Here is a 19184-nt window from a genome sequence, read left to right as displayed (position 1 = left end):
CCTCGGGCATTATGGCTTAATAATTGAAACCCACAATTGAAAGTCCGCTTTTACTGGCATTTCACGCATAGGGTCAATTGCTTATCAACAAACCATCCTCATATCGAATCCCCAAGCTGACAAGGTAAACATCTGTCGTTCTGCCCCTGAGCAAGGCAGTTAACCCACTGTTCCCGGGCGCTGAAGACGTGGATGTCGATTATGGCAGCCCCCGCACCTCTCTGGTTCAGAGAGGTTGGGTTAAATGCGGAAGACACATTTCAGTTGAACGCATTCAGTTGTACACTGACTAGGTATCCCCCTTTCCCTTAAAACAGTGTTTTACTAGGCCAGAAGCTTGAGATCGCCACATTTCTAATGCTTATTATTGAGGGGGAATAAGAACTAGTTTCGAGCTGGGCAATACCAACTATCACTCCCGGTAGTTTGAAGTGGAACGGGTGTATCCCAGGTCACGTTCAAAGGTACATTATCAATGCAGAGGGCTATAAACTGTAATTGAAAAAAAAGTATTAATGTTTTTTTCCCCAACACGATTCACATCCAAATCTTAGGGGTGTCCAATGAAAACTAGTTTACAATGGCCACCCCTAGGATTCACATCGAACGTCCCCCTATTGTGCCAGAGGCTTGGCAGTCTCACCTGTCAGGTCCGCCTCCAACTCGCATACCTACACCATGAGACAAAATGTCGGAAGTAGGCCTAGCTAGTTAAGAAAAAAACGAATACATGGTTGTGGTTTTACAAGGTGTCTAATGGCTTTTATGCAGGTCTTGAATTCATTACTATACATCGTTTTTAAATTGAGGCTTTTAAATTGAGACTAAAATATAGTCACTTCGGATCGAAAAATGTTCCTGACTTTCGTCGTGACGGTCCTTATGGCAACAGGTAGGGAGAGGAAATTGAATATTTTTCAAGGCAGGGTCAGGGCCCAATTTAATCAATAAGTTAGTTACTGATGTGCGTATTTATTAATACTCCTTATTTTAAACAGTTTGTATTATCTAATGTTGACTTATTTTGATGTCGAATTCGTTGGGAAAAGTAGCCTTGTGCTCGATTGTTTTTGTTATCGTAAGAGGTAACCTGGATCTCTGGAGTTCGTTGTTTTATCAGGTGTTGGCCACCAAATGGTTACATCTGTATTCATTTGGACGTCTATAAATGCTATTCATCTGTTGGCTTCATGACGTGCCCGAAATACTATGTTAATGTATTTTTTTACAGTTTTGTGTAGGCTTTGTAGAATCACCACCTATAAGAAATGTTGAGTGTTTTTCCTAAAGAAAGAAAATAGCCCTATGTATTATTCAGATAATAATGAGTGATTTTGTGATTTATTAGTTAAATCACAGATTTCCAGTTCTTCAGTATATTTACATGTCAGAATATAATACATTAAGGATTACTACAGACTTTCATTTTTAAGCCGGAATCATAGTCAAAGCCTTTAAAAAAAAGGCTTTACTTTCAGATCAAGTATTCATCATATCGTTGCTATTTTTTGTCTCCTGACATTTTTTGTACGCACACATGGCCTGGAATAAGATGAAGGGGTGTAATTTTGATAATATCACATGAATGATAGTAGTCAGACTACCTCCCTACTCCCAAAATGATATGAAACTGTAGCTCAACAGATTAGTCTATCTAGTAGGAATTCCAAAGGTATGGTACCTTTTTGACAATTGAAGAACGGTGAAGCAATCTTAGCAAGATGAAGTTTCTGATGGAGCCAAGTAACAGCATCTAATATGTTCATGCCAAATGCCTATGTCTGCCTTATACATTTGATACAATTTTACCCCCTATGAAATGTATAATTAAAGCTGAATAATGACATCATCTCACTGAGTCTTGACCATGGAGTCAGCATCTAGGGCTAGGCTATTACTCAAATGTGGAGTTTTGTTGATGAAACATGCCCAGCTGAAGGTCTTGGTGACTCATTGCATCTACTCTCTATACCAGTCTTTAGTTATGAAAGACCTTTGTGACTGTCACTTACAGACAGGTCAACTTCCTGCCACACCCAGAGTACCTTAAATCTCACTCAAACAGAGCTGCTGAATTACAAACTAAATTAGAAACTGTAACAATTAATGTACTCACAAGAAAAGTTAGCTGCCTTCAGTTAACAACAAACACTTTCTTGCGCACTGTTATGGGTGGTGAAGATATCTATCTCTACCTGCATGTATTGAGACAAACTATCCTCTTTAAAGACCCCCTATTCTCTCTCCAGGCTCCACTATGGCCATCTCTGTCCAGTGTCCTGTCAAGAGGTACATGGTCATCCTGTTCCAGCCGGTCACGCTCACCTGCAACTTCCAGACGTCTTCCACGCAGCCGCCCGTCATCACCTGGAGGTACAAGTCCTACTGCAGGGACCCCATCCAGGCAGCCCTGAACCCCAGCAGTGCTGACAACATCCTGTCCCAGAACAACCCTAACTACAACGCCAACATTGAGTGTGCCGACAGCCTGCGGACGGTGCGCATCGTGGCCTCCAAGCAGGGCAGTGCTGTTACTCTGGGCCAGGAGTACCAGGGGCGCAAAGTCAGCATCTTGAACAGTGAGTTCGGCTTTTAGTGATTTAAAAATGTGATGTGATGTGATGTGTGGGGGGGGGGGGGGGCAAGCGCACCGGTGTGTGTGTATGTGTGCCTGTCTCTCTCTGTCTGCGTGTTACTTCCATTACAAGACTCCTATACCACAAGGAGTCTTGTCTGTTGCCAGTGTCCCCACCTCAAACCCACCCTACTTGTCTCTTTAGACGCAGACCTGAACCTTGCCCAGACGGCGTGGGGAGACAGCGGCGTGTACGTGTGCTCTGTGGTGTCTTCTCAGGATCTGACAGGGAACAGCGAGGACTACACTGAGCTCATAGTGCTGGGTGAGTGGCTCCTATCCTAAGAGACCCTTTTTAGAGCTCCCCTGACCTGCTGTCATCTATCCACCCTTCCACCACCACCCCTCCATCTCTCTACCAAGTCCTATACCACTGCTCCTCACAGAACTGTGTGTCCTTTTGAGGAACAATCACTCATTTTCTCTGTGCTAGTTTCCCCTTAGTTCGCTTGGGTTTATTTGTTGAGTTAGCTGAACACCGTGTGGAGCAACACAACATCTGATAGCAGTAGCAATCAAATTTAAAAGATCTTGAAAAGCCAAATCCAATTTTCAGGTAGTTCCACAATTTCCAAATTTGCTATTTGATTCCTGGTTGTGCTTAATGAGACTGCTCAGTGACGTTTCTTCGGAAGGATCTATGACTTATTTTTTGAAGTGATTCGTGAATCATGAACCACTTTAGCAGGGACTTCCAAGAAGGACAAGTTGTTGTGAGGGAGACTCAAGAGGGCAAAGGTGTAGTCATTTATTAGAAAGATAGTTGGGGCTTTTTAAAATAATTGTGGCTTTCTTTCTTTCACAGAGAGAAAGTCAAATACCACTGACCTCCTGCCTGAGATTGACTTACTGGTTATGGAAGGTACTTTCCAATTTGCCCCTTATAATCAGTAGAGACTAACCCTAGCCTAAGAGCCCTGTTTTTTAAGATAATATGTAAACTATGCCACTTGGTTATGTTCAGTTTCCGGTGAATAACATTTGGCCTGAACCCACAGCTTTGAATGGGACAACATATGGTCAGTGTGGTTAGAAAATGTAGTCTGAGAAGCAGCCTCCCTTGAGAATGGCTGACAAAAACTAAAGTCTTGCTGGTTTGATTTATCAAGCATGGTTTACTTTAACAAGCTTGTTAATGTTTTTATGAAGGTAGTTCGTGCAACGATTTTGGCAGGACTGAATCAAGCCTCTGTTTTGTACATTTTTAAACATTACAACACCTTCAAGGTCTACGTTTTAGTATGAGGAGCCACATTGCTTAACATCTCAAAGTAATGCTCAACAGACAGCTAAAAAAAAAAAACACACCTCTTTACAATTATCTTGTTTTGACTTGTCCTTGCATGGGAAGTCTCCCCACAACAACTTAAAAAACTGATTGTTAACCCTTGAAATAGAAAATTAGTTGGTTGCATTGATTAAAAAGTTATATTCAACTCGAACTTGCTTTTTCTCTCTTTCATGGTCGAGACCGCAAAACTCTCAGCAGAACATAACTATAGCCCTAAAGGCTGTGACATTGTTGCAATATGGGGCCACTCAGCACATAGCTCTGGTCTGTTTTGTGTCGGCTCTAACAGCAAATGAACTTTTTCAGTCAGACTGCAGCCTATGACATTTATAGGTGATGTGTGGTTGAAGTGAGTATGTCCTCTTTCACTATATTGGCATATATTTTTCTTTCCCGTGCAGCTAGCTCCCTCATCTGACAGAATGACTCACCGTGTTATCTGGTTTCTCTGATGTCTGAAATGATCCTCTCGTGTAGATGCTCCAATGTTTACTGCTTGTCATTGTGACTTTTCACACAATACATACTGTGGCCTTTGCATACTAGACTGACCATTGGAATAGCCAAGCTACAGGTTATAATACAAATGTTTATTTTTCTATACTAAGGCTCTGTTCTCCAGTGTTCTTGATAGACTTGGAAATTGTCATTTTCTGGTCCACATTTTTCAAGAAATGAGCTTTGTCAAGTTGGTATTTGAACAGTAGACGTCCTCCACTTCTCTGGTTTAAACAGAGCCAAGGGAAACCTAGAACTGCATGAACAAGTGCTATGTAAATACAGAAATGTTAATATTCAACCACGCTGATAGTCACCCAGAGAACGCAGAGATGTTTCATTTTGACTGAATGGCACACACATTAGCTTGCCCATAGATACATACATACATACATAATTATAATATCTCGCTCTCTGTCTCTCTCTCTACTCTTTCTCTGTCTACAGACTGGTTGTTGGTGGTACTGGTAGTGTTTGGCTTCCTGCTGCTGTTGCTCCTCATAGCGATCTGCTGGTGCCAGTGCTGCCCCCACACCTGCTGCTGCTACATCAGATGCCCCTGCTGCCCTGAGAAATGCTGCTGCCCCCGGGCACGTAAGTCTCCACCGCTCTGTAGAAAAACCCCGCCATCACCAGCCCTACATGTTCCTCTTCCACTGGGCACAGAGCATCCTGCTTCCATGCCACCTTCACATTAGTATGCCCATTCCATTCAACCAAACTCCTTTTTCTCATTCACTTTCACTTTGCCAGTTTGGGACCCTGGCACTGTTTACCTTTCATTTGCCATTCTCATGTACATATTATTTATACAGTATGTGCTGCTACTCTTATCTTCTTGGGGCTCCCAAGTGGCGCAGCGGTCTAAGGCACTGCATCTCAGTGCTAGAGGCGTCACTACGGACCCTGGTTTGATTCCAGGCTGTATCACAACCGGCTGTGATTGGGAGTCCTGTAGGGCGGCGCACAATTAGTGTTAGGGGTTGGCCATGGTAGGCTGTCATTGTAAATAAGAATTTGTTCAGAACTGACTTGCATAGTTAAATAAAAATAAATAAAATACAGTTCATTTTGCTCACAACACACTAGTTGTATTGAATTTCATCATGACTTACAATTAAACACATTTTAAGAGACCAATAAAGTAAACCCGGCAAATGAAGTGAGGCCTCCAGAATATGCATTTACAGTATGCGACCTAACTACAACATTAATGTGCCATAACACTGTGAACTGACTCCTCTCAATTCAGTGTACGAAGCAGGCAAGGCGGTGAAGTCGGGCATCCCCAGCCACTACGCCCCCACGCTCTACGCTCCCGTTATGTACGCCCAGCCACCCTACGGAGGGGGCATGCAACAGCCCGGCATACCCATGCTGCCCCTGCCCCAGGGGATGGGCGGCCCCCCACTGCACCCCAACGGCTACGGACGGGAGTACGACGGAGCCAGCTCAGGTGACTTACAGCCCTTCTCCAGTTTTAACGTGACAACTAGCTAGATAAAAGCAAGGACTTGATGTGTGACTTTCGTTTGTCAGTTTTGTTTGGACTGATGCTCGTCTTGCTCTCAGATCTCACTAATGCACGTTTTCGCTGCAATGTGGTTTTCAACGCTGGTGTGAGGAACCTTTTTGTTGATAAATCTCTGTTTTTGTTTTCTGTTTGTAGTTGGACAAGGCTCCCAGGTACCTTTGCTGCATGACCAGGACAGTGGCGCAGGAGACCAAAGTGAGTAGTTAAAATGGTTACTACAAAATCCTGAGTCTTTTTGAATATTTGTGATAATATATGAGTCTAACCAGAGCTATAGTTCAGCCCCCGAGTCATCTCGGGGGGCTGAGAAATGTCAGAATATTTAATCTTGTCACTAGGGTTGGGCTCAGTACCATTTCCATTCAGTCAATTCACAAAGTAAACTGAAGTTCCCATTCAAATTGTCCTCATTGCTTTTCAAATTTTAGTTTACTTCCTGAATTGAAATGGAATTGAGACCAACCCTGCTTGTCACAATGTTTCATGATTTACTCCCTCCTCCTCAGCTCGGAGTGGCTACCGTATCCAGGTGGACCCAGATGGGAACGCAACGCGGGCCATCTACTACATGGAGAGACAGCTAGCCAACCTGGACCCCACACGGCCTGGTGATGCCGCTGGGAAGTACAACCGCTGTGAGTCTTACATCTACACATAAACACACCCATGTCAACTGTACTATACTGCAGAGTTCGGGGCCTGTAATCACAAAGAGTCTCAGAGTAGGAGTGCTGTTCTAGGATCAGTTGAAACTTTTAGATCATAGGAGACGCTTTTTGATTATGGTCCCTAGGCTCGTCTCTTAATCAATGTTGTGTTTTGTGGTTGTTCAATTGAAAGGGTCACGTTTTCGTTCATTTCACATGGAGCCTTCAACTGGCTTCATCAACTTTAATGTGTTGTAATGTCCTTTGATAGGGCTTTTTAACTGACTCGTGCTTGATCTCTGTCTGTCTTTCTTGGGCTTTTCCCCATCCTCTTCCTTTTTCCTTCTCCTCTCCCCCTATCTTTCTCTCTCTCTCGCTCTTTCTCAGTGGATGGGGGGATGAGCGAGATGAGCTCCCTACACGATGGCCCCCGGGGCCGTGGTGGCGGCCGCTCCCAGGCCCCGCCCCTCGCCACCGTGTACGACCAGGACGAAGCCATGAGCACCATCAGCAGCGTGTCCACGCACGGCCAGCGAGGGCGTGACGACTACCCGCGGAGAGGTGGGCCCTCCCCCCACATGGGGTCCCAGGGACGCGCCCGCTCCATGGACAATCTGGATGACATCGCCCGCCGAGACCGCTACCCCAGAGACCCCCGGGATTCCCGTGACGACTACCCTCCCCACCGCCGTGACGGAGGAGCCAGAGACCGGAGAGGGTGAGCCTCTTATTTGGCGCCTCTCTCACTCTTTCTCCTTCTAGTGCATGAGCCTCACCTCTCAGAGGTCAAATCTGGGGAAGATAATGGTTCGACCCACTCTTTTTTCTCTTCTCAGCTCGGATGATGACTTTAGCAGCCGCGGAGGCTACGACCGCGGCCGTGACTTTGACGACCGCAGACGGCGCGAGCCCTCCCCTGATGACCGTCGCCGCGGAGGCAGCCCGGCCAGCGGTCTCCAGGGGAGACGCAGCCGTAGCCGTGACGACCTGATGGCCGTCGAACGTGATCGGGAGCGCGGTGGCGGCCGTGGCGGTGGGCGGGACGCCTACGATGATAGCTTTCTGCGGGAAGCCATGGAGAAGAAGCGTCTAGGAGAGCAGCAGAGGGCGAGGAGCCGCGAGCGCCTGGACAGCGACAGCGAGCGCTCGGACCGAGGCAGGGCCCCCCGCGGACCCCCTCCACTCCCCATGTCTCCGCCCTCCGCCTACCCCGACCGTCGCTACGATGACAACTACCCAGCCCCTCCCCCGCCTCCCTACATTAGCGATGACGAGAGCTTGACGTCCTGCAAGAAGAGCAACCTGCGCAAGGTCAGTCATCACAGAGTTTTTGCATATGGGCATTGAGCATTCAGGGTGCCACTCAAGGCCACAGCGTTATTTACTGCATTGCCAAAATGCCTCATTGATTGTTTCATTCATAGAACTACTTTCATCAACATAGTTAAAGGGATACCTCGGGATTTTGCCAATGAAGCTCTTTATCTACTTCCCCAGATTCAGATGAACTAGTGCTTCCCTTTTCTATGTCTCTGCGTGCAGCTTGAAGGGAAAGCTAGCATGCTGTTCCCACAGCATGTCAGTCATTGCGCTAAAGCTAGTTAGCATTTGCTCGCGAAAATACCACAAACTTCGTTCATACAGGATGTCGAGACATAAAACTGTTATCCACGAGTTTTACCTAAACATCAGACTGTTACGGTGGTTATTCCATGCATAATCAGTCAAAGAAGTCACTGTAAAATGACGCAATAGTCTCTACAAGCCAGAATGCTGACTAAAGTGGTTGTCCGTGCTATTGGTCCTTTTGCCGGAAGGTAGTGGAGATCAAATGTACACAGTAAAGTATTGTTTCCCCAACTTTTTGCGGCGCCGGTAGGTTTATGTCGCATGTATTTTCCATTTCCTGATGCAGTTCACGTGATGCACAATATGTAAAGAATAGCCGAATTTAACCGAACGTTGTCGACTGAAGTACATTCCCTCACAATCATTTGGAAGTGCTTGTGAAATCTGCTAGCTGATTGCGTGCGACAACGTTTGGTCTGTGCTTCGGTTAAGCTCGGCCATTGTTGACATATTGTGCAAGTAGCGTGCGAATTGCATCATTATTGAAGCTACAAACCGATATGCAGACCAGCATACTGAAAGTCGGGTTAAAAACAATACTCTGGGTATTCTGTGTCAGATTAAGGTAAAGTACGTTCAAATGAAGTTTATTCAGCATTCTGACTTGGGATGGGACTGTTCACAAAAGGGAGCCTGATATGTTAGAGACGAGAGAAGAGTCTTCCACTCTCGGATTCGTAGAGGCTTCAACGAGTTCCTCTGACTCTGGGGAGGTAGATAAAGGTAGATTGCCAAAATCCCCAAGTATCCCTTTAATGCTAGTTAAAAAAATTGTATAATCATATTTAGCAGAAAAAGAAAAAAATTCAGATCCTAGTTTTGCCAGAATTGTGGTGGTATGTTTTAGCATGTTTTTAGCTTGTTGTGTCTAGACTGATAGTAATGCTTTATAGTACAGTACCAGGCCAACTCATCATTCTGTTTGTTTCAACTCTCTTTCTTTTCTGACAGAATGGAGCCGTGAGTCGGGAGAGTCTGGTGGTGTGAGACGTTCAATATCCCCCAGCGTAACTAATCTGTCCCGTAACACAATTACCAGTTGTCTATGTAAATAGTACTAATGTTGCAAACTTGCTACAGTGATTTTATATTCAATGCCTAAACACAGATATCAAAATTTGACGCTGGATATTTATGTACAAATGCGTGCTTCATATTTACTGAAAACATTGTCAGCCTTATGTCCTCTCAATTCTTTTTAATGTACAGAGTAGCTTTAACTGAAGCGGTAAGTGTAGTGTGTGGTTGAACATACCGAGGCTTAATTAAAGTAGCCTACGCTGGATTGGCAGTAGCCAAAGTAAACCAAAAAGGCTTTTCATTCACTCTTTTTAACCATTCATTTTCACCTTACTGTCATCTTACAGTCAATGTGAGTATGAATGTGAGTAACCCGGAGCTTTAAGATTCTAAAGCAAGTATTCATTTGAACTTTTAATTATTTACTGTGAGAAATATTTTTTTTATAGAAAATTAGATCATGCTGTACATTTGAAATGGAATAGATTTTATTAGGGGCGGGAGGTAGCCTAGCGGGTAAGAGCGTTCTTCACTTAGTCGCCGACTAAGTGAAAAATCTGCCAATGTACCCTTGAGCAAGGCACTTTACCTTAATTGCTCTGTATAAGAGCGTCTACTAAATGACTAACATCAAATAATAGCCATGTTATTTTTACATTGCGTTTATCATCGTATTTAGAGTTTTGGATTAGTTTTAACTGTCTGTCCAGCATGTATTTGTCATGAATAATGTCAGCCATAGGCAGATTATATATATATTTTTTACATTGCTATGAAAAATGAACTTACTGCATTGTTGTACAGTCTACTTGTCATACCCACTGTCCGTGTGCTGTGTTTACTGTGATTTACAACAGGTGTCATTTTACAATAAATCTTTCTCAAAATGCTCAGTGCTTTTTCCTCTATAAAATACAGTCTATGGGGCAAACTTCTACTTAAGTCAAATATTCACTTAGTTTCCAATTGACATCAATGCATGACTAAGTGAAAATTCAATAATAGGCTATCTGACATGCTGTTCTAGGAGATACCACCGGATGTCACTGTCTTATTTCTGAGGCATGAAGAAGAGCTGTTCGCTGAGGGAGTATCATGCAGAGAATACTGTATGACATACAGAAGGCACGCTAGTATTTCAGTGTTTGTTTTTGTCTTTATGGGTATCTACTATTTGACCTCATGAACATCATTACCATACGTTGTCTTTCCTTTTTTCATAGATTGAAATCTTAAGGCCTTTCCCATTGCTTGTCCAATTTCCACGTTCAACATCTGCCAATATGTATACATGATGGATGTGGTGTAACACTGTGTCTGACTGAACGGTGCCCTCTGTTTATACCTGTTATTGAAATATGTTCAGGATTTGAATTGTTGCCACATTTTGTTATGGCAAGTCATGAGGATTGGTACTGTACAAGGTAAGACCCCTGCTACCACCTGCTTGGTACATCAGCTCCACCAGCACACCAGATTGTGCTGTGTCACCCTGCTTTTGGATAGATCTAATGATATGAAATCAAATATGCAAGTGTCGTGTCTTTGACTATGCCAGATTAATTGCTATGACATGCTATTCTATAAAATAATTTCTCTAATTAATATTACCTGATTGAACTAATCATGTAAATATTAATTAACTAGAGAGGGACACCACGAAAGAATATTTATAGAGCTGTTATCTTCCGAATAAAATCTTAAAGATTTTGTAATATTTTACATCCATAGCAGTCACCTTAATCGTCATTTTATTCAGTCTCATCTGAAAGTGGTAAATCCTTGTTAGCCAGGATTCTTGCAGATAACAAATTGAATCAGCAATACAAAATTGGGTTTAATTATTTATTTACTAAATACCTAACTAATCACACAGAATCACACATACACAATGAAATCATAACTTGATCACAAATTACGTCCTACAGAAAAACGTCCCTAGCGGGCGGAATAGATATGACAGCTTGTTACACAAAGAAAAGGGGCGGGATTTTAGTGAAAGAGCGGGAGACTGGGACAGGGCCGAAGCTGTGTTATCGTAAATACAGTATCTTATGCATTCTAAATTACCGCCCATTTGAAGAGGAAAATGCAATAAATATTTACTCTGAGCTGCGCTTCAGTAGGTTGGTGGTAGATGGAAGACCGTATCGCCAACCCGAGTCCTCTGTCCTTTGAAGAATGTCTCTGGTGATCACTGGATACGTTGGAGTAACGTCGTGTGTAGTAGACGGGATACTCTGACTGTCCTTCCTAACCTACGTTTATAGCAGCTGTTGCTAACTCAACGGCTAAGAGGTATCCCTTCTGTAGTGAATACGAGTTCAAAGTTCATACCATTTACAACCAAAGTCCATGCTGCTGTTGGCTTAGTTCTGTAGTTATTATCTGAACCATTCTGACACCGGATCGTCATCCTAGTGTCCCCGGAACAGGAAGTTATATTTTTGTCAATGGCTTTTATAGTGGAGGGAGAGGGGTGTGTCTGAAAGGTTTATCACCCATGTCTCTTCACAGGGGCGGGCCCCTAGTTGAGCAGAAGCCCAAATTTATGAAAACCCAAATCTCTCATTTGGAAGCTAAAATTACATTTAATCTCTTCACAAATAATTTCATATTCAAACATTTGAATTAAACAACAATTCCATGTGAATCCGATACCTCTGACGTTTAGACTTTCCACAGTAGAGTTTATGTCATTCTATCATTGATGAGAATGTGTCAGAGGGCAACCGAACTGACATAATATACCTTAAGTACCACCGCATATGTTCAGTTGGTCGGATTACCAGAATATAGTTCATTCCCCCCCACTTTCTGATGTCCCCAGAATCTCTATGTTAACCAAGAGGTTTTCTTATGTCACATCAGTAGGGAAGAGAAAAAGGGGGAAAGAGGTATTTATGACTGTCATAAACCTACCCCCACTGCCAACGTCATGACACAAGCTTTAAGAGTTTTATATAGATAATTATAAACCGAGTGGTTCGAGCCCTTTATGCTGATTGACTGAAAGCCGTGGTGTATATATTGAAACGTGTTTCACAAAGAAAGCCAAACGGTCTTTTATTCAATGTTATTCACTCACTACAACCTGCCTGACACTACAATGTCATGTTTTGCCTATAGAAAGAAAGTGGTTTATGACAGATTTACCCTATGGGTATGAATACATATTACAAGTAATACAACTGATACAGAATTGTGTTTTCCCTTAGTTTTCTTTGATTGATTCACCAATGGAGAGAGAGAGAGAGAGGGAGAAAATGAGAGAGGAGGGAGGGAGTAGCAGAGAAGGCAGATGCCATAGGAGAGGAGTACTTGCTGGTTCCTATCTGCTGGGCATTAGAGTGCTTCACTGGGTGCATATCAACTGATAAGGTAAGAGACATACTAAATGTACGGGACTTGTGTTCTTATGTTTGCTTTTAGCTTTAGGTTACTAATCTCGATTTTATTGCAATTAAGTTAATGGACTTTTATTGATTTTGATTACTATTGTTAATTGCATCAGTCTTTTCAGGGCTGTAATACCTATTGAGAGCAATAAGGGTATTCTTGCGTAATCCTACTTTATTTGATAGTCGGCTGAAACGCTTCCATTGTATTCCATTGTGTTTGCCTTTAATACCTCACACTGTATTGCATGCTCTGTATCAGGGTACCATTACAATTCATTGGTTATCACAAATGAGTTCACAAGGTATGGTTTGCGAGTTCAGCCTCGTGTCTCAAGTGTTTTAGCACATGGTTGTTGGCAGTCACATTCAGGCTTTGGTGACAGGATGAGTGTGGCATTGTGAGAGTGAGTTGGTGACCTTTTATAACATAAGAGTTGTTTTCATGTGAAAGCTGTAGAGGTTTGGTACCAGTAAGGCTTTAGAAGCTTTGATATAGCAACAGAGCTTCTCTCCTCATCCGTGGTCTTTTTTTTAAGGCTGAAAACAACATGACTCACACCAATTCATTAATGCTAAGGGGTGTACAGTATGTTGTCTTGGGTCTATATGCAGCAGTGTAACAGAACACCTAGGATAGTTAGATGGGTATGAGTGCTGTTTCTTATCCCAACAAAGTTTTGTTCTCTTATTCTGTTCTTATTCGAGAGGGTGATCCCATTTGAGCTTTTAGATAATATGATGAGGTGCCTCAGGAGAAGGGTCCATTGGGACAATCAGTTTAAACAAATACAATTCAGTTGATCTTGGCATTATATCTCAGTATAGTTTACTTAATTCCCAAGATAAAGCCAGAATTGGGTATGAGGCAAAGTAGGGCACAGATTGGGGAACAAATATGCCTTGGGGAGTAAATCCTCCATTCCACAGGGACACACGCCAGTAGTCACAGTGGGTGTACAACAGACACGTCCAATAATCTAGTGACCTGATTCCTTTGGACCCAACAATGGCTGGAACAGATGGACATAATGACAACATGTTCATTTCTATGTCATCATAATGTCATGAGACTTCAATGATGGCAGAATGTAGCGGAAGGTTCCAGACCTGGGTTCAAATACTATTTGAAATCTTTCAAATACTTTGAGTGTTTGCTCAAGCCTGCATAAAGTGCCAGATGGGGTTTGTATTGCTTTGATTATTCTATTGATCCATTAAGCCAGGCAACTTCAATAAAGCACCAGATAAAGTATTTGATTTCAAACAGTTGTTGAACCCAGGTCTGGAATGTATCAAGATAGCAAGCTATAGTAGTGTCAGAAGATGATGAGAAATGTTAATCAAAGAGAGAGAAAATAATGAGTTTACAGTTCTTAAAAACAGAAAGGAATGTATCAGTGAGAGTAGTAACCTCAGAGCATAAGTATCTGACCGTTGTTCTCTTATAATCTCCACCCGACACAGCCAGAAGAGGGCTGGCCACCCCTCAGAGCCTGGTTCCTCTCTAGGTTTCTTCCTGGGTTCCTGCCTTTCTAGGGAGTTTTTCCTAGCCACCGTGCTTCTACATCTGCCTTTTGGGGTTTTAGGCTGGGTTTCTGTACAGCACTTTGTGACATCGGCTGATGTTAAAAGGGCTTTATAAATACATTTGATTGATTGATGTCTCTCTACAGACACCCTGTGTCTATGTGTACCAATAACATTTAAAAAATGTAACCTTTATTTAAGTAGGCAATTCTTATTTACAATGACAGCTTAATTGTAAAGCCCCCCCGGCCAAACCCTCCCCTAACCCAGACGACGCTGGGCCAATTGTGCGCCGCCCTATGGGACTTCCGATCACGGCCGGTTGTGATACTGCCCGGGATCCAACCCACATCTTTAGTGACGCCTCCAGCACTGTTAGACTGCTGCTCCACTTGGGAGGTCACAAATGACAACCATGCATCTCTCCTGTCCACCAAAGATGGATGGGTAGGTATGGATCCTTTCTCAGTGTGTGCTCTGCCCTGTCACCTTCTCTCCATCTCTGTCCAGCAAGAGCCCAACCACCCCAAACACGCATACATCATACACTACAAACAGGGGGATAGTGTGTGTGTGTGTGAGAGAGAGAGAGTAAGTGTGTGTGTGTGAGAGAGAGTAAGTGTGTGTGTGTGAGAGAGAGTAAGTGTGTGTGTGTGTGTGTGTGTGTGTGTGTGTGTGTGTGTGTGTGTGTGTGTGTGTGTGTGTGTGTGTGTGTGTGTGTGTGTGTGTGTGTGTGTGTGTGTGTGTGTGAGAGAGAGAGAGAGAGAGAAAGAAATAGAGAGTGTGTGTGTGTGTGAGAGAGAGAGATAGAGAGTGTGTGTGAGAGTAAGTAAGTGTGTGTGTGTGAGAGAGAGTAAGTGGGTAAATGTGTGTTTGGCGATGGTAGTGGGTGATGGTGGTGGGTGATGATGGTGAACTAGAAGAAGCAGAAGAAGAAACATGATTCACTTGAATGCTGCCATGACCAAACAATGGAAGACTAATGTGAGAAATCGTAGAACAAGAAGGGCGATGGGTCGAATTAGCTAATGCCACCAGAAGAGAGAAAAATCCAACAAGAGAGAGAGAGAGGAGCGAGAGCAGAGAGAAAAGACGATTGTTGTGATTAAAAGACAATTATCTGTGCACATCGACTTCCCAGTGTTGTGTGGTGTCAGGCTCGAGCTGTGCTGTTCTTTTCTCTCAGCAGGACCTGGGAGACAATGGCTACTGTGTCAGGACAGGAGGGGGTGGTAGCAGGGTGGGTTGAAGGGGTGGGGGGGTGGAGGAGTCTTGGATGGAGAGAGGTTCAGTCAAGGGGCGCAGGGAGCAGCTCCCCTCACCATTGTGTTTTCATGCTCTATTTTCTAAGGTCTGAGCAATATAGTGTATACTGAGTCTGAAAAACATTAGGAACACCTGCTCTTTCTATGACATAGACTGACCAGGTAAATCCAGGAGAAAGCTATGATCCCTTATTGATGTCACTTGTTAAATCCACTTCCATCTGTGTAGATGAAGGGGAGGAGACAGGTTAAAGAAGGATTTTTAAGCCTTGTCACATTGAGACACGTTTGTGTATGTGTGCCATTCAAAGGGTGAATGGGCAAAACAAAAAAATGTAAGTGTCTTTGAACGGGGTACCAGGCGCTGTGGTTTGTGTCAAGAACTGCAACGCTGCTGGGTTTTTCAACCTCAACAGTTTGTGTATATCAAGAATGGTCCACCACCCAAAGGACATCAGCCAACTTGACTGTGGGAAGCATTGGAGTCAACATGGGCCAGCATCCCTGTGGAATGCTTTCGACACCTCGTAGAGTCCATTCCCCGACGAATTGAGGCTGTTCTGAAGGCAAAACTGTGTGCAACTCAATATTAGGAAGGTGTGCCTAATATTGTATACACTCAGTGTATATCGCAATATCATAATTAATATTGCAGTATTATTATCAGGATGTGGATATATGCCATGTGCATATGATTGGTTTTCAGCGTTTAACCATATTTAGACCTTTCCTCTGGCCCTCAAAACACTTGTGAATGTTCTCATACTGCAGTTACAGTCACTGTAGTCAATGGGTCATGTTCAGAGGGCTCCAAATGTATCAAACATTTTCAGATGTGCCACCTGAACTTGCCCCAACAGATTTGTCCAATTTCTTCATTTAAGTGGTCATATCATCCGTCACATCGTTATTGTTGTAATTGTTTTTATCGTGAAATAAATAATAAAACAATTTCAACAATTTTACTGAGTTACAGTTCATATAAGGAAATCAGTCAATTTAAATAAATACATTCGGCCCTAATCTATGAATTTCACATGACTAGGCAGGGGCGCAGCCATGGGTGGGCCTGGGAGGGCATAGCCCCCCCCCCCCCCCCTACTGGGGAGACAGGACCTATGTTTTCCCCCCAAAGGGCTTTATTACAGACATAAATAGTCCTGAGTTTCATCAGTTGTCCGGGTGGCTGGTCAGTTGTCCAGATGGCTGGTCTCAGGCAATCCTGCGAGGTTACACGTTGTCTGTGGTTGTGAGACCGGTTGGACATACTACCAAATTCTCTAAAACGATGTTGGAGGTGGCTTATGGTAGAGAAATTAACATAAAATTATCTGGCATCAGCTCTATAGGATATTCCTGCAGTCAGCATGCCAATTGCATGCTCTCTCAAAACTTGAGAAATCTCTGTCATTGTGTTGTCTGACAAAACTGCACATTTAGAGTGACCTTTTATTGTCGCCAGCACAAGGTTCAACTGTGTAATGATCATGCTGTTTAATCAGCTTCTTAATATGCTACAGGTGGATGGAATGTCTTGGCAAATCTTTTATTTTAGCTCATGAAACATGGGACCAACTTTACATGTTGCATTTATATTTTTGTTCAGTAAATATATTGCCTGACCTTCCTTTATAGTACATTTGAGTTGTCAACCTTCAATCTTGGACAAGGTCATAGAAAATAGAGCTGTAGGGAAGGATAGGGCCTCTTGAGAACTGTAAGGGAATTTTTGACAATGCATTCATGGTTTATGATCTGGTCACAAAGGAAGTGATGCAGTTTGAGGTCACATGCTCCTCACTGTGCCCTCAAAACCAGTTCAGTATGGTTCAGCTAACAGGAGAAGTTTAGTAACTTTCATTATTCTCAATATCCACCCGTTTAGAAGATTGTGGTGGCAAATGTATTGGTCAAGCCCTCTATTGGTCAGGGTAGGTGGCAGCTACAAGTACTGTAGCTATAGTTCACAAAGCTCTATAGATTACATATGGACATGAGTGGCATATACTATATTAGCCTCTGAGAGGTCTTCTACCACAAAACAACAACCATTTCCATACAATGACATTGCTATTTTAATTCCCATCTCTATCTTAACCCTGTTTGTCCCCCTTCTCTGGCGTCCCTTCTTCCACCCTCTTTGGCGTAGTAGTGACCTCAAACAAGGACATTGCACTCCATCAATCCAAAACAAACGAATATGCTCGGACCCATCCAATGTTAAACTAATGGCTGTGTTGGATGGAAAGGGTCTTGGAGCTCAAAGTCTCACCCACATGTGTTGGGATGAGTGGGAACAGTGGAGGTCATTGTGGCCAGGGCGGTGCAGGGTGTACATTTATGAATGGCTGGGCCTCGAGGCGAAGGCACAGAACAATGCTGGTACACTGAAGAGACTGATTTCCATATGGGAGAGAAGGAGGGAGGGCAGTTTATTCCTCCCCTCTTGATGGGGCATGGTACAGAGAGGGGCGAGAGGTCTCTTGATGGCAGCGTGAGCGGTGGCGTGATGGTTAGAGGTTAGTAGTACATGTGCTTGTTGTTGGGGACGGGCTTGTTGGCACTGAGGCTAGAAGCCCAAGAGAGGGAGAGAAACGCCTGTGACACTCACCTGACTGCACAGGTGAGTAAAAGCTCTGGACAATATCATTTTCATGGAGTTAGTTGGAGTTAATTGGTCCATGGAGATAGTTGGAGTCAGTTGGTCCATGGAGTTAGTTGGTTTCATGGCCAAGATTATTTACTCAGATTAATGGAAGCTATTGACTTGGTTGCTCAGTGCTTCTTGGCCTCTCTGTGTGTCATACCTTTTGTTAGAGATGTCTAGGTCAGTGGTTTTCAACCGGTGTGCAGAATTTATTTTAAGGTGACCTGACCTGTGGAATGCACATGGAATTTTGACTTGGGAGCACCAGTGCGCTCAGCTAATACAACTTAAGACCTATTTTACCTGAGCACATTAAACAAAAATTCTGCCGTGGATTCTTGGACGCTCTTAAAGGGGTAGCTTACACTCAAGTGATTCATAATGAGTAAGGAACTATGCAAACTATTAAAATAGTTCTAATAAACCCTATTTAATCTATTTAAAAAAAAATGTCACTGAAAATAGAAGATTTGTAGTATAGATCAGATTAGATGGAGGTCATTACCACTAAATAAATTAATAGGGAAATGTTAGGTGTTCTGTAGAAATGTTTATCACATGAAGGTGTGTTCATAAAAGTTTGGGAACCACTGGTCTAGGTGCTGACTGGATGAGTCGTTACACCTGAACGACTCTTGCTTCTCGACAGTGATATTGAAGGTATGAGGAGCAGTGTCTGTGTGATGGTTCAATGTGTCCTCATGAATACAGTCATACAGCAAATGTATTGGATTTCAGTTGTTTTTCATTTAATACTCAGCGGCATGACTTGAAATTGGTAAGACATTGAGAGTGAAACGAGAATGCTTCTCTTCTTGATTTTCATATGCAGTAAACAAAAATAGAAAATACGTCTTTCAACATGTATTCTAAGGTGAGTGTGTAAGTGAAGTGGCAAATGAGCAAGTGAGTGATCAAGTGATTGAGTATTGTGTGAGTTTGTGTGTATCTGCATTTGTGTGTGTGTGTGTGTGTGTTAGCATTTGCGTGAGTGGGGGCTAGTGAAAGCCATGCAATAGTCACAGGACAGATTTTCCTCCAAGTACCACACAGAAATGAACAGTTCCTACATTTACCAGAGCTTTTGCCA

At 43.2% G+C, this 19184-nt stretch overlaps 2 protein-coding genes across 9 annotated transcripts in view; both read left to right on the top strand.

Annotated features, from left to right (window-relative positions):
• Nucleotides 1-646: 646 nt before the first annotated feature.
• LOC129857422 (lipolysis-stimulated lipoprotein receptor-like) lies at nucleotides 647-10143 on the top strand. 2 transcript variants are annotated; one of them, XM_055925653.1, is made up of 11 exons: nucleotides 647-892; nucleotides 2250-2579; nucleotides 2781-2900; nucleotides 3441-3497; nucleotides 4872-5018; nucleotides 5677-5880; nucleotides 6094-6153; nucleotides 6465-6593; nucleotides 6993-7323; nucleotides 7442-7916; nucleotides 9186-10143. In XM_055925653.1, exons 1-11 carry the CDS (start codon nucleotides 853-855, stop codon nucleotides 9219-9221), a joined length of 1929 nt encoding a protein of 642 aa, XP_055781628.1. In that variant the 5' UTR covers nucleotides 647-852; the 3' UTR covers nucleotides 9222-10143. The 2 variants fall into 2 exon arrangements, with proteins under 2 accessions (XP_055781628.1, XP_055781629.1); XM_055925654.1 differs by lacking the exon at nucleotides 3441-3497.
• A 2385-nt stretch (nucleotides 10144-12528) lies between these two features.
• LOC129857417 (myelin-associated glycoprotein-like) overlaps nucleotides 12529-19184 on the top strand; it is a 32378-nt gene continuing 25722 nt past the window's right edge. For 4 of the 7 annotated variants that reach the window (XM_055925644.1, XM_055925647.1, XM_055925642.1 and 1 more), the window contains exon 1: nucleotides 17973-18070. The gene's annotated coding sequence lies outside the window, so the exon portion shown is untranslated. The other 3 variants (XM_055925645.1, XM_055925643.1, XM_055925646.1) reach the window with 3 other exon arrangements.

The sequence above is a fragment of the Salvelinus fontinalis genome, chromosome 6 (genome assembly GCF_029448725.1).
Source record: "Salvelinus fontinalis isolate EN_2023a chromosome 6, ASM2944872v1, whole genome shotgun sequence".
In the NCBI taxonomy this organism is placed as follows: domain Eukaryota; kingdom Metazoa; phylum Chordata; class Actinopteri; order Salmoniformes; family Salmonidae; genus Salvelinus; species Salvelinus fontinalis.
Note: the sequence above shows the minus strand (reverse complement) of the source record. Positions and strands in the feature narration are given on the sequence as shown.

Bases quoted from the DNA above. Each gene is read 5' to 3' on its own strand.
- LOC129857422 (XM_055925653.1), top strand. From the start codon at position 853: ATGTTCCTGACTTTCGTCGTGACGGTCCTTATGGCAACAG. The intron at 2,901-3,440 runs GTGAGTGGCTCC...TTTCTTTCACAG, and splicing joins CACTGAGCTCATAGTGCTGG to AGAGAAAGTCAAATACCACT. The intron at 7,324-7,441 runs GTGAGCCTCTTA...TTCTCTTCTCAG, and splicing joins GGAGCCAGAGACCGGAGAGG to CTCGGATGATGACTTTAGCA.